The 14,382-nt window shown below is 31.2% G+C and overlaps 1 protein-coding gene across 2 annotated transcripts; it reads right to left on the bottom strand.

Annotated features, from left to right (window-relative positions):
• Nucleotides 1–3,745: 3,745 nt before the first annotated feature.
• Nucleotides 3,746–12,232, bottom strand: LOC145136021 (uncharacterized). 2 transcript variants are annotated; one of them, XR_013720181.1, is made up of 4 exons: nucleotides 11,682–12,232; nucleotides 7,701–7,760; nucleotides 4,403–4,433; nucleotides 3,912–4,008 (listed from the first exon to the last, which is right to left on the bottom strand). XR_013720181.1 is itself a non-coding variant. In XM_079070221.1 (3 exons), exons 1-3 carry the CDS (start codon nucleotides 12,199–12,201, stop codon nucleotides 3,843–3,845), a joined length of 717 nt encoding a protein of 238 aa, XP_078926347.1. In that variant the 5' UTR covers nucleotides 12,202–12,229; the 3' UTR covers nucleotides 3,746–3,842. The 2 variants fall into 2 exon arrangements, 1 of the variants encoding a protein (XP_078926347.1); XM_079070221.1 differs by lacking the exon at nucleotides 7,701–7,760 and having other exon boundaries at nucleotides 3,746–4,008; nucleotides 11,682–12,229.
• Between the last annotated feature and the right edge of the window lie 2,150 nt (nucleotides 12,233–14,382).

Raw genomic sequence — 14,382 nt, 5'->3', positions numbered from 1 at the left:
GGCTGAAGACCAAATAACAGAAGTTCAAGATTGAAGATTTAAGTTGTTAGGTTTAAGTTTAGGTTAAGTAGAATTTTCTTATTTTATTTTATTTTATTTTTGATTTTGGTGAGAAAAGGCTATGACGATGAGACGGTACACTGTAAAGGACAGTACAAGGGAGAAGCCTCTGAAATCGGATGTTTGCCTGGAGGCCACGCTACAAAAAACCTTATCTCGTACTATACACTTTAGCCTGACAAATGTACGAAACATAGTATGTGAAGAGGCGTCTTTCCTTCGTGCACTATGGTCTACATTGGTGATTTAAAGTGCCCCCACTGGGCGCATCCTTTGTTTCCTTTGTCTTGCACACCACGAATACATCCAACCGTGATCTATTCGCCCATCAAGTGGTTCGAGAATGTGGTTTATGGCTCTAAAGCGGGGAACATTTTGAAGATGCGTAGGGTCCATGAAAGACTGATTCTAACCATATTGACTGATGTTGACCAATTTCTATGGTATCTTTCTTTTTCCTTTTTAGTTTAGCTCATCCCGAGCTCATTTTAGTCTTGTTCTAACTTGAGGACAAGTTAGGTTTAAGTTTGGGGTGATTTGATAGCTTATTTTATTTCCTTATTTTTATTAGTTTATTTTAGTATATTTAGCTCTTTTTATTAGTATTGCATTGTATATTCTTTATTTTTCTTTATCATGGATCGTATCGGAGACTTTCTATTTTGCATGAGAAATTTTGTAGGGTTTTGGAGCATGTTGCGGTTGTGGATTAACCTGGAATGGGCTCTGTGGGCTTCCGAGGCATTATTGGGCTTTGCGGATCCATTAAAGGAGATTTGGGCTTAAAAAGCTAAAGACTTGGATGAAGTGGGCTTGTGAAGATGGGCCATGGATTATTATTTTGGGCTTGGAACATCCATATTTGAAGCTAAAAGATGATTGGTTAATTTGAATCATGTGGGATATAGAGGGGACCAAGGGAATCTTTGGTAGTGGGATGGTTAGTGGAGGAAAAATGAGCCAATAGCATTCCAGCAGCACTTGCGCGGGTGGAATCTTCATTGCGCGGGTACCCGCACAACTGCCCAGTTTTGGGCATTTTGGTCATTTGGCTTGCCATTACCTTTGGGGATTGGATCTATCAGCTATCACTTCGATTTTACACCATTGGAGACCAGAAGAAGGCGATTTTGAAGCTTGAAACTCATTTCTTTTCATTTTTCCAAGTTATTGGTAGTTTCTTTATGCAATTAGACTTTTGTGATTGTTATTCTAGTACCATGAGTGGCTAAACTCTCTATTTTGGTTAACTTTGGCTAAAACCTTTGAATGTTTGTGGGTTTTTGAAGGATTCATGTTTATTTATCATATATATTATGTTTATTATTCTAGTTCATATTTCTTATGCTTGTTTAATACTTTGATCATGAGCTTTGTACTTGAATGAGCAATAGTTGGTTTATTTCTTTGGTTTAGCATTGAATCATTGAATTTACTTAGAACAAGAGCTTTATGATGGTAGAAATCATCTCTAGCTTATGAATCATAGCTCCTTTATGGATGTATAAGCATTGACATCCTCTAGGAATTGGGGATTCCTTCATTCTTAAGGCTAATCAACTTCTTGGGTTCAATTGCTTTAATTGGATCTTTGATTTTGATTAAGAAGGTGTGTTGTGGGCTTCCCCAACCTCCAGACTACCTATGAGGAATCTTGGCATATCATGCTTCATGATTGCTATAACCAATTTGGGATGAATGATAAGCTTCATATTGAATCCTAATGATAAACACACAAATGTTCATTGTGTTGAATTGCCTTGGTTAACCAATTCTCTTCAATATTTGAGCATCTCATCACCTTGCTTAATTGCAAGTTTTCTAGTTATTCAAGTCTTTTAGTTTTCAAGCAATCACAACACCCCCCCCCCCCTTTTAGTTTAATTGTAGTTAGTTAGTTTATTTACACTAGTTCTATTGAATTGCATTGGTGATTGAATACAACCATTTTCCCGAGGATCGATACCCCTTTTTACCATTATATTACGTTTTATTTGCAAACAAAGGGTGTAATTTGCTTGGTGGACTTGACATCCCACCACTATACCATTTCGAGATTTTTCAAAACATGATGGGTATCTTTTTTAAGGTTCTCGGTTATGTATTCCATTATGTTCTCTTCGGGACTCGATTATTTTGGAAACTCATGCAGGTGGTTTAGCAGGACATTTTGGGCGAGACAAGACCATCGACTTAATTCGTGGTCGCTTTTATTGGCCCAAAATGGAGCGTGATGTTTCTCATATCATTGCAATATGTCGTGCTTGCCATGTTGCCAAAACTCACCACACTAATGTGGTTTGTACACCCCATTAGATGTACCCAAAGCCCCATGGGAGGATGTTAGTTTGGATTTTGTTATGGGACTACCCCGCACCCAACGACACAAAGACTCGATTGTGGTTGTAGTTGATCAGTTCTCTAAAATGGCCCATTTTGTCCCATGTTCTAAGACGTATGATGCAAGCCAAATTGCAAGGCTATATTTTGTTGAAATTGTTAAGCTCCATGGTGTTCTTTGAACTCTCACATCAAATCGAGATGTCAAGTTTGTTAGTCATTTTTGGCGCACACTTTGGTCACGTATGGGTTCAAAGTTGTAATTTAGTAGTTCTCACCATCCGCAAACCGATGGACAAACCGAAGTTACTAACCGAAGTTTAGTTAATTTTTTACGTAGTCTCATCAGTGATAACCCAAAACAATGGGACCTTACTCTCCCACAAGCTGAAGTTGCTAATAATCGATCCACTAATCGCACCACCAGAAGTAGCCTAGCCTGTTCTTGATTGTTTATGGCCAAAATCCACTTACGCCACCTGATTTGACACCAATTCCACTTTCCGGACATGTTAGTGTTACTGGAGATGAACGGTCTGAGCAGATTAAAGAGCTTCATGCGCGAGTGCGTGACACAATTACTAAACACAATGAACAATATCAGACACGAGCTAACAAGCATCATAAGCAGGTTTTGTACAAGGAGGGTGATCTCGTTTGGATTCATTTGTGTAAGGAACAGTTTGCACCTGGTCGTTTTGGCACGCTAAAGCCCCATGCCGATGGTCCATTTCGGGTTATTAAGCGGATAAATGACAACACATATAAAATTGAGCTCCCTGGGCATTACAATGTGTCAGCCACCTTTAATGTAGCTGACTTGTCTCCATATGATGGTGATTAAGATGATGAGGTGGACTTGGATGGGGACGTTTTTCAAGTTGGGGAGGATGGTGCGGGAGCATCCAATATTGGCCAATAATAAGTTTATCTATTTCCTATTATTTGTGTTTAATAATAAAAGTTGTTTAGGAAATTATATTCCTATCCAAAACCTTGTTCCTAGGAAGTGGGAGTTACTTCGATTTTCTTTGTTACCTATAAGTGTTTGGGTGTTTTCTTTTGAGGGATTATCTTGAATATTATTTTGATTCTAAACCTAGATGTATTATCTTTTTTGGCGTTCTTGAGTTCTTGTGATCTTTTGGCCATTTGATTATCAACCCGCATCAGATGGTGGTGGTAACGTTGGTGGGTACATGAAGAAAGGAGATGAAGGGGGTGGGGGTTCTTAAAATATGAATATTAAATTCCATCGATATTCGGATTTAATCCGTTGCTAAATTCCATTTAGATACTTATTATAGTGTATATACACAATTAATAATGAGAAGGTAAACCATCATTCTCAAACCTGTGTGTTTCACCCTGAAATCAGATTATATAGTTTAAATGATCTACTTGTAGTTCTATTTATATAATAAAAATAGAGAATATATGTCTTAAAACACAATACGCATACAGAAAATATGAGTGATTAATGGAAGACAAAGAATTGCTTTTGGAAAGAGGATGGGGGATGCAATGCTGGACATGGGAACCGAGGGTCCTGAGCCGAAAACTGTAGCTCCACTTGAATTTGTGGTATTTAGAATCGATGAGCTTGTACTGCAGTGCAAAATAAATTATATACAATTAGATCTTATATTTTAATTATTATACGTATTAAGAAGTTATCAATTATGCGTAATCTTAAAATTTAGTAATCGCTTTAGTAATAGTATTTAATTAATTTGGTCTTAAAATAACAAAAGTGTGTAATCGTAGATTTGCTATTAAAAAAGGAAAAATAAAAATAAACTACAATCAATTTTGTTATTATCGTCTAATAATTGTTAATAAACAAAAGGAAAATCAGTTAAAACTTAGCAAAAGATATTAAATAATCAATTTTTTAGATAAAATATTATTATTTTAAGATAAATAAACAAAAAAATATATTAAAACGTTATCGACTAATAAAAAATCTCAATCTAGTCTTAGAAAAAGTTGGATAGTTGACCTTGTTGATAGGAATTGGCATGTGTTAGAGCCTGCACAAATATAACAAAACATTTAGATGAGATAGAAAGCTTTTTGTCTAAATAATAATTATATGAGACTATAAAATCAAATAAACGATGATGCACATAATCAATAAGGCATTCCATAACGATTCGTTATTAATGACATAATTCATTTGTAACGTTCATAATTATAAATAAATTTAACATCAAAGCATTTCAAAAAATTGTAATCACAAATTTATTATGTCACATTTTGACATGCAAAAATCACTTACTTTTTATATGTGCCAATGATAAAGTTGGTTGTTACTTTGAGAAATAAACAGGAAATAGTAAGTAATTGACATGAGCTTCCATGTGGGCTTTTTCAAACTCATTGCAATTCCAATATAATGTAAAAAAAAACAACTAATTATAAATATATATGCAGAAAAATCATTATATTATTTTTATGTTGAGAAAAATTTTTATATTAATAATTATCATTTGAAAAAGACAAAAAATATGTTTTTAAGATAAATTTATGACTAAAAACCTGATGTGGCTTATATTTTTGTTTTTCTTTATACGACGTTGATAGTAATTATGATAAACGATTAGTTAAGGAGGGAAAATCAATCATATAATTTCATATGGAGAACACAACTGAACAAAAGTAATTGAACTAAATGTATGTTTTGAAATGTTGTCACATACAATCAAGAAAATATATATATATATATATATATATATATATATATATATATATATATATATATATATATCATATTTTTAGCCGGTCATTTTTCTTAGAATTTTACAATTTGGTTTTATTTGAAATGTAAATAATAATATAAGAGTTTTTCTAAACATAAAAATAATATAAACGTTTTCCATATATATATATATATATATATATATATATATATATATATATATATATATATATATATATTGGTTGTGTTTTCTATATATATCCGTCAGGTTTTCCCCTATGAATATTTCAAGGCTTGCAGAGCTACAACTCGTCACAATGATCGCTTATTTAATAAAAATATATTATTTTTATTTTAGTGTTATATTTAATTAATTAGTTAATTATATAATTTAATTTATTATTATATAAACATATTTATATATTAAAAACTATTTGACATTTATCAATATTTTCTAATTAAATTTTGTATTATAAAATAAATTAATAAAATTACAATAATATAAGTCATACAAATACAAGTAATTGATGAAAATATGTATATAAAATTACATATTTTTTATTGAATAGTTATTAGTTAGGGCATTATGTTTTTTGCTTAGGAGCATATCAATTTATTATTTAAATTATAAGTAATTACATCTTATTAGTATAATATTGAACAATTATTTAAACTTATTATTCAAATCTCATAGGTTTCAACATTGGGACGATATACCGTTCAAAAATAAAATAAATAACTATTAATTATAAAAATAATAATAAGAAGAAGAAATTTGTTAAAAATTATACTCTAGTTGTTGATTTGTTGTTACTGTAAAACACTTTCGGAAACGTATTGATATTGCACTAACTGAAATATAGCAAAAAACTCATGTTATATATTTGAAAGATTAGTGATATTGAATTAGTTTGAATGGTCTTATAGGAGTTTATTTTTAATGATTATTACAATCCAAATTCATGTGTATGTTAGTTAAGAATGTTAGAAGATATTGGTAGCTTTAACTTTTTATCTTGCCTGTGTTTTCTTATTTCGATTTGTTAAATAATTTGAATATTTACGTTAGTAAAAAGAATTCATTAGAATATGCATTAATCTAATATTTGTCAAAAGCAGGAGTATTTCTGTATTTGTTAATTATGTGACGAGAGCGGCTACTTTTGAGGGATATATAAATATATAATTGATGACCATAATTTCTCTTCGAAAATTTTATATTTTCTCTCTTGCATTGTGTTTACTGTTATCTTTAATTCAAGCATCAAAAACCCGAAAACTTTAATTCAATTAATTACTAATTAGAGTGAGATTTTTTTTAAAGGTCCTATTACTTTATAACACTACACTTTTAATAAGATTATGTCATTCCGAACCCGTTCTACTAACGACCATCCATCACATAGGAGAGAGACGGGTGAAAAAGACACTCATTCAACGGTCAGCTTATAGGTGGTTTCTTTATATCATATTTATAGCATGACTTCGTGAATGAGACATACTAGTGATTCGACTGACTCATATCATACATATAATATTAACATTTAATATATAAGTAGAATGGTGTATTTTAAACACTAGGTATAAAACCCGTGTAATACACGGGTTGATTAAAAAAATATTATATATCAAAGCGTAAATAATAAGTATTTTTTAAATAAAATTTTGAAATAAGGAATAAAGATACGTATTAATTGCATTTTATTATCACATTTATTACATTTAATATTTTGCATATATAAGTATATAAGTATTTTGTGGCTTTTTTAATTTTAAAAATCAAAAAAATCTAGAAATTGATATGTGGATATTATTTATTTCAAAAATATCATAAAATGACAAATGTTAAAACTCATAAGAGATTGACATGTGACAAAATGAATCTTAATTTATTATAGTTGATTTTAAAATAAGATTTAAAAATTAATAATTAAACATCTTAATTTACTAATTATTTAAACTAATTAATGATTTCAATATTTATCTATTAATTAATCAAATAATAAGTTAAGTTACATGGATCATGGTTTATAAATCTTTAATGGGTCCTTATGAAAAACGAAACATCCAGAAATGAGTAAAATAAGTTATTTGTCAAAAGTTGTCTAAATTATAAGTATAAAAAATATACAAAATGTTACATTTTTTAGTTAAAACAAAAAGAATTATTGTGTTAATCTTTTATGCTTATAATATTTTAAGGAATTACTTATCAATAAAAAATTAAAAAGAAAAGGACAAACCTGTGTTTAAGGATAAACCAACCTAAACTCACACATTTTGACTCTTTTGCAATCCAATTTGACTCACACTCAACCTTTATACATTTTTGGTAAAATTAAGCTAATTCCTTGTAATTTACTCTTTGCATAAAAATAATTTATTTTAGGTAAAATTGCAAATATAACCAAATTCATTAATTACTTTGTGGAAAATAGCCAAAAAAAAACCCAAATTACAAATATAGTCATGAAAATCGCAGATGGATTAAGCCCATCTGCGATTTTAACATTCCATCTGCGAACGTACAAGTCGCTAAAGCATAGTCATGCTCTAGCGACTTGTACGTTCGCATGTGTTTTTTTTTCCGTATAAATACCCCAATCTTAGCCTGAAATCGCAGAGAACTAAGTTCATCTGCGATTTCCTCTCATCCCACCTGCAATTTTGCAAAAAATTATCAATTTAGTTCTTATTTCTTTGGAATATTTGTTTAAAACATCTTTAATAAAATAAATTTTCCAACAAAAACTTTGAAAAATATTTGAAAAATGAAATTGTTCATAGTGCCTCTATAGAGAGAGAGAGAGTTCTCCAAAAAAAAGTTTGAAAAATGCAAGAAGAAAAAAAATTACGTTTTTATACCCCTGAATAAGGGGAAATCACAAATAGACGCAAAATCACAGATGGACTGAGTCCATCTGCAAACGTACAAGTCGCTAAAGCACAGATGGACTGAGTCCATCTGCGATTTTAATGGCTATTTTTGTAATTTGGATTTTTTTTTGCTATTTTCCACAAAGTAATTAAGAAATTTGGTTATATTTGCAATTTTCTCTTTATTTTATCTTATGAACTAATTTATAAGTTAATTTTTGATAAGAGAAATTAAATATCATTATCATATTTTTCGTACTCATCTTGACATCTTCTTACCCATGTTAAATTATGATAAATAAAATATTATTAATTTCATTAAATATAACACCTGTCAATATTTAACACGGATATAAGGATGAGTATGGAGGAAATATAGGAAAATGTTTAATTTCTCTTTTTTTAAACTACTTTGAGATTCTAACGGTGGATAACCCAGAAGATCATCCAAGGTCCATGTCTTTAAGGAACCTAAAGTTTTTAGGATATATATATATATATATATATATATATATATATATATATATATAATTTATTTTTATGTCTATTAGGAGCCCAAGTAAACCCAACTTCAAATTAGCTCAAGAAAAAAAAAGACTTAATGGATCGATTAGAATTTATGAAGTCACAATGGATAATATAACGCGCCTTTCACAAATGCACATCCATAGAGGCGGGAGCATCGAATCAACGTCCTCAATTTGTGAATCGAGGTCCTCTTTTACTGGTTAACCCCGTAAATCAACATCACCTAGAAGATTTCTCCCATCTGCTCATTTTGATTCTGATCTTGTCTTCTTCATCCCCTAGATCTACTTCTCTCTCTCCATCTCTTTTTCATTAACTCTTAGGCTAGCAGGTGTGGACTCGGCTACGAACTCGGTGACCTCGGCGAACACCGGGCTGAGGCCTTGGCATGCCGAGCTTAGCTCGGAAACTCGGCGATGGTTCACCGATGAGAGAGATTGTTGATTTTTTTTTTCTTTTAACCCATTTATTACTTAAACCTCTTTTTTTTAATTACCTTCTTTCCAAAAAAACACCCAATTTCAAAAATATAACCGTTTTTTTTTTTCAAAATTTCAAATTTTAAACCCTCAATCTTCAACTATAAATACATTCATCCTTATTCACTCTTCACCCCCATTCAAATCTCCTTAATTCTATTCTCTTAACTTTCTTATTTTTCCATCATTTTCTACACCTCATCCCTAAAAATGGTTATTTACTGACGAATAGATCTTACTCGCTCGTTCATGGATTGATGTAGTAGAAGATCCACACCACAATGACTACCCTTCGACTACTTTTGGAGTAGAGTCGCCGACATATACAACCGCCAAGCCCTTCAACCTCGAAGAAAAGATCTACTCTGCGCCAAATGGAGAAACGCACACGCAATCGCAACTCGGTTTACCATTGTGTTTCATAAGGTGATGCATGATGTCGGAAATGGTGAAATCGAAAATATTTTGCTAAATAATGCTCTTGAGGCTTACCGTATTGAAACTGACAAAGATTTCAAGTTTATTGAGTTTTGGCAAATTGTGAGGCAGAGCCCCAAATGACGTCAAATTTGAAGTCTTTGTCTTCTAATTTTTAGTGGGTTGTGTATTTGAATTTCTAGTGTGATGTTTCTGAATTTCTAGTGGTCTTGTGATATTTTTAATTTCAATGTTTTTTTTTTTTGAATTTCAATGTTTTTTTTAATCTATATGTTTTTTTAATGGAATTTAAGTTTTAAAAAAATAATATGTTTGCAATATTTATTTTCTAAATTAATTAAAGAAAATATGTATTTAGCATGGCCAGTGTGGCAACCCACGTCATGCAAATGACAAGTTTTGGCTAAAGTGTGACAAAAATGACGTGACGTCTACGTGAACTGTGACAAGTGTGGCATCACACCCACTAGTCTTATTCATCATAAAGACGACGTCCAAACTTTCTGAATTCCGACTTCATCTACAAGATATAACCACCCTTAATCTCGCCTTCATCTGATTCGGTTGATCAGTTCCATTGAATCTCGTCGATTAGTTTCTGACAGAGGCGTCACAACCCTCAATGAAGCAGTCATGGAAGAAGAGGCGTAGAGCTTTGCCGAAGATTCTGAATGAGGCGATCTGCTTGTTGGTGGTGGCGTCCTGAATTGATTAGTTTCTCATTATCACTCTTGAATTCTGACTTTTTGTTTTTGGTTTTTTTTTTGTTGTTTCCCATTCTAATTTCTGGATTCATTAGTTTCTTGATTTCTCAATCCATTAGGTTTTGATTTTGTTTCTTCCTCGATATCATTTTTTTTATGATAAAAGCATTTGTATAATAGAAGTTTATGTTTTAAATTTTCTGAATTTTGTTTGTGATTTAATTCTTGTTGAGTTTCATCTTTAATATATCATATTTCTGACTTGATAAGGTAAAATGTTAAGCATAATTGTTTGTTATAATATATATTTTTTTTTTATCTGATTTGGGAATTTGATTCATACTTTTTTTTGCAGCGTGCTTGTTATTCAGTTTCCATAAATTTGATACAAAAAAAAAAATCATGTCTATTCTTTCCTTAAAAGTAGCTTTTAATTATTTACAATCAATACAATGTTTCCTAAAAAACATTTATTTGAGAGCCAAAAAAAGGAATAAACAACAAATTCTTCATGCTTCTATAAAATTTCAAAAAGCATATATCGATAAGTTTTTTAAACCATTCATTTCTTCTGATTTATATGAACATGATAATAAATTGATAATTTAAATGAAGAAGATATTGATTTGAATTAACATATAACATCTAATTAACTATGGAGATAGAAGTTTTTCAACCTAAAGTTACTGTAGAAAATTATCTAAGGTCCTCAATATCACAATAAAAGTTGAATGACTTGACAATATTATGTATATAAAATATGTTAGGTAAAATTGATTTTAATGCTATTATTAATGATTTTGCATATACAAAAACTAAGAGAAATATTTTTCTTTTAACTTATTTTTGTGAATATTGTGGCTCTATTTGTGTTTTTTTATAATACTATTATTTATGATTTTTGTAATTGGTATGTTTAGTTTCGAATCTTTATCATGTTAATGACTTTAGGGGGCCTTTTTTTTTCTTTTTATCTCGGACTCAAAATATATTTGGACTCAAAATATATTTGGACCGACCCTGATTTTTGACAACCTACAAAGCTTTTTCAAAAATATTTAAAATATACTTTTAATTGTTCGTTTAACTGTATGTTTCAATGTCCATATATGTCATTTTACGTTTGCAATGGAACTTATAAACTATTTTTTTTTAACAAACATTATTAGTTCATAAAGTAGCTTATCAGCTGCCAAATATTTTTCTAGTAAAAACGTTTTAGTCCGACAAACCGGCCTAGACTACTGTATGAGTTTATATAAAGCAAGGTTTAGAAATTTAACTCTTTTGACTAACTTCTGTTAACTCTTAAAAGTTATAACATCCCCTACGACGACGCGAACATGGAGCCGATGCTTTTGGGCAAAGCCGGGTGTCACGGCCCTTTTCGTCGGCGATGTACACCAACCTTTTTTAGGTGTAGCTGCAGTGACTATGTTATACTACGCACATTCAAACCAAAACTTTGAGCCTATAATGTTCTCTTCTTCATGTCTCTTTTCAACTCAAAGCATACAAAGAAAATTACTAAAAACAGAGTAGAAATTTACTGACTTGGATCAGAGCTCGTCGTAATCGCAGTGCCACCAAAATTGCAGCTACTTGGGACAGGATTCTTCTGATAATAACTATTGAACGCGTAAGAAGCATGGTGGCGCAGGGTGTCAGGATTGTAACACTCACCACCCTGCTGAATCGCCGAGCAGTCAGCGCCACCGTGACCACAAGCGTAATCCAAAGCCTCTTGTAATGCCGTTCGTGAAGCAGATTGGGTTGCAACGCACCAGCTTCGGCCTGCAGATGAAGTTGATGATACTGGGGAGGTTGTCGTTTTGGGTTGCGTAGTTGGGTTTGGGTTTCCGGTAGTTATGGTCGGAACTGTTGTTATAGGTGTAGTGACGTCCATAATCTTTCCGGTGAGTGAACTTGAAGTGACTGTGATTGTGAGGTGGATGACGACGAGAGAAACAAGGATCATTGTGGGTGTTTTGTAGGTGGTGATTGATGAATGATGTGGGTTCATTGGCTGTTTCAGAAGGTGTTGAGTTTGGAAAAAGGAGAAAAGCATCATCATTACGTCTTTGAAAATGTGAGGTGGAAAAGGAAAAGAATTGGGGCGTGGGGGGGAAAAGAGACTGAGGTGGATGAAGGAGAAAGAAAGTGAAATTAATGATGATGGTCAATCAATCTACTTTAATCCTTTATTTACTTGTTTCTTTCTTTTCTAATCATGCCATAATATATAATAGTCCATGCTTTTAAAAAAATAATGATCTACTAGTCTTACTTTTTTTTTTCAATAGTGGATATGTTTGAACTTTGAACACATATGTTCATGTATTTTGCGATGGACGCCATCCATTGCAAAGATAGCCGATAACAACACACGTATTTAAGAAACATAGAAGAAATTCTTAACGGATTAGTTTGACACTAATAGTGACATTTACCGTATTTCGTATAAGTAAAAACTCATATACATATACCATTAGAAAAGAATTTGGAGATTGTTATTTTATATTTATTATAACAATATATAAAACAAATAAAAATTACACAATATAGATGAAAATTTAGACATCATATAAAAGTGCAAAATGGTAAACAATAAAAATAGGGAAAATGACTCATGAGGATAACAAATTATGGCTTTTATTCATATTTGGTCATTTTTTTTACACCATTTACCATTAAACTTGTTGTAGGTGTTAAAAAATATCATTATTACCGGGTGTTGAAGGTTTCTGGCGAGTATGTCATTCCAGTTGTCTTCTCCGACGAGTTTTCGGCCACCATGAGTTTTCTGACTATTTTCCGGCCAAATGTAAATGAAGATCCGAGTTTGTTTCTTTCAGAGGTTTAGATGTACTCATAAGGTTCATATAAAGATCTCAGTTTGTTTCAGAGGTTCAAATGAAGATCTGGGTTTGTCTCTTTCAAAGGTTTAGATGTACTCAACCCAAAACGAACTTTGATGAACTCAAATAGATAAGATAATAAATCTGATGAGCTAAAAGAAGACCAGAAATCTGATGTACTCATATTCATCTGTGAACGAGTTTCACAAAAGTTTTGGTTTGAACACAAATCTTCAAAGAACTAAACGATTTTGGGAACAATTTATGAGTCTATTCTTTAAAACCCATCTCAAGACACACATACACACACTAAATCAAAAAATCAAAGCTGGAATACGACCAAACGAAAACGAGCATGAATATGAAAAACAAACCAATAACTTGTTCTTGTGTTCATCGTGTGTATAGAACCCAAAAAAATCCCTAAATCGATGTGTTTAGATCTGAAAGGAAGCTCGATTTTCTACTTCCAATGCTCGATTTTTCTTCTTCTATGTTTTTCAGATCTACAAATTGATAAAATGCATGAATGAAACAAATGGTTTATGTTGGTTGTTGCTCGACTGGAAAAGGGGTTTAGGGTTGTATCAGGTGGTGTTTTGGAAGATGATGAACATGGGAACATATATGGGTTTATCAGATCGGACACACACACATGCTTGTGTTTTTTAACAGATATGGGTCAATTTTCCAGATATACAAAAAGAGAATTGAGGTCGATCTAATGTTGGAATGAAGTCATTAATAGTGTTCATAGCTTCCCTGGAAAATTTATATTTTCGCCGAAAAATTCATATAGTCACCAAAAAATTCATATATTGGCCAGAAAATTCAACTTGACCTGCTAAACCTATAATAACTTCTCATAATGTTTTGTAAACATAAAAAACATGTTCAATGGTAAATAGTATACAAAAAAAAAGTGATCAAAATATGAAAAAAACGATAAATTATTACCCTCCTGAGTTATTTTCCCTAAAAAGTACTATTGCAATAGGATGGAAGGAGTGATTCAACATCAGTTTTTTTTTTTTTTTTTTTCCAACGATACATGAAAATGATAATTTTTCCAAACCATTTGGTACATCATTATTTTTAATTTAATTAAATTAAAAGATATAAAAAGAAAATAAAACATAACATTATTTATTTAATTAAATTAAAAAATATAAAATAAAATAAAACATAACATTTTTTATTTTTTTATTCCCTAAAAATAACATTTAACATTAATTAAATCCTAAAACGACAAACGAAATAACTAAAAAACCATACTACAAACGACAAACAACAAATTAACAAAAATACTTAAATTCTAAAAAAAAAAAGATAATGATTTTTTTAAAATATTTCACGCCACATCGTATAAAAAATCTTTCACGTTATAGTGTTTGCGA

The sequence above is a fragment of the Lactuca virosa genome, chromosome 9, assembly GCF_052849685.1.
Source record: "Lactuca virosa cultivar CGN04683 chromosome 9, Lactuca_virosa_CGN04683_v6, whole genome shotgun sequence".
NCBI classification, from domain to species: domain Eukaryota; kingdom Viridiplantae; phylum Streptophyta; class Magnoliopsida; order Asterales; family Asteraceae; genus Lactuca; species Lactuca virosa.
This window is presented reverse-complemented; position numbering and strand designations above follow the sequence as displayed.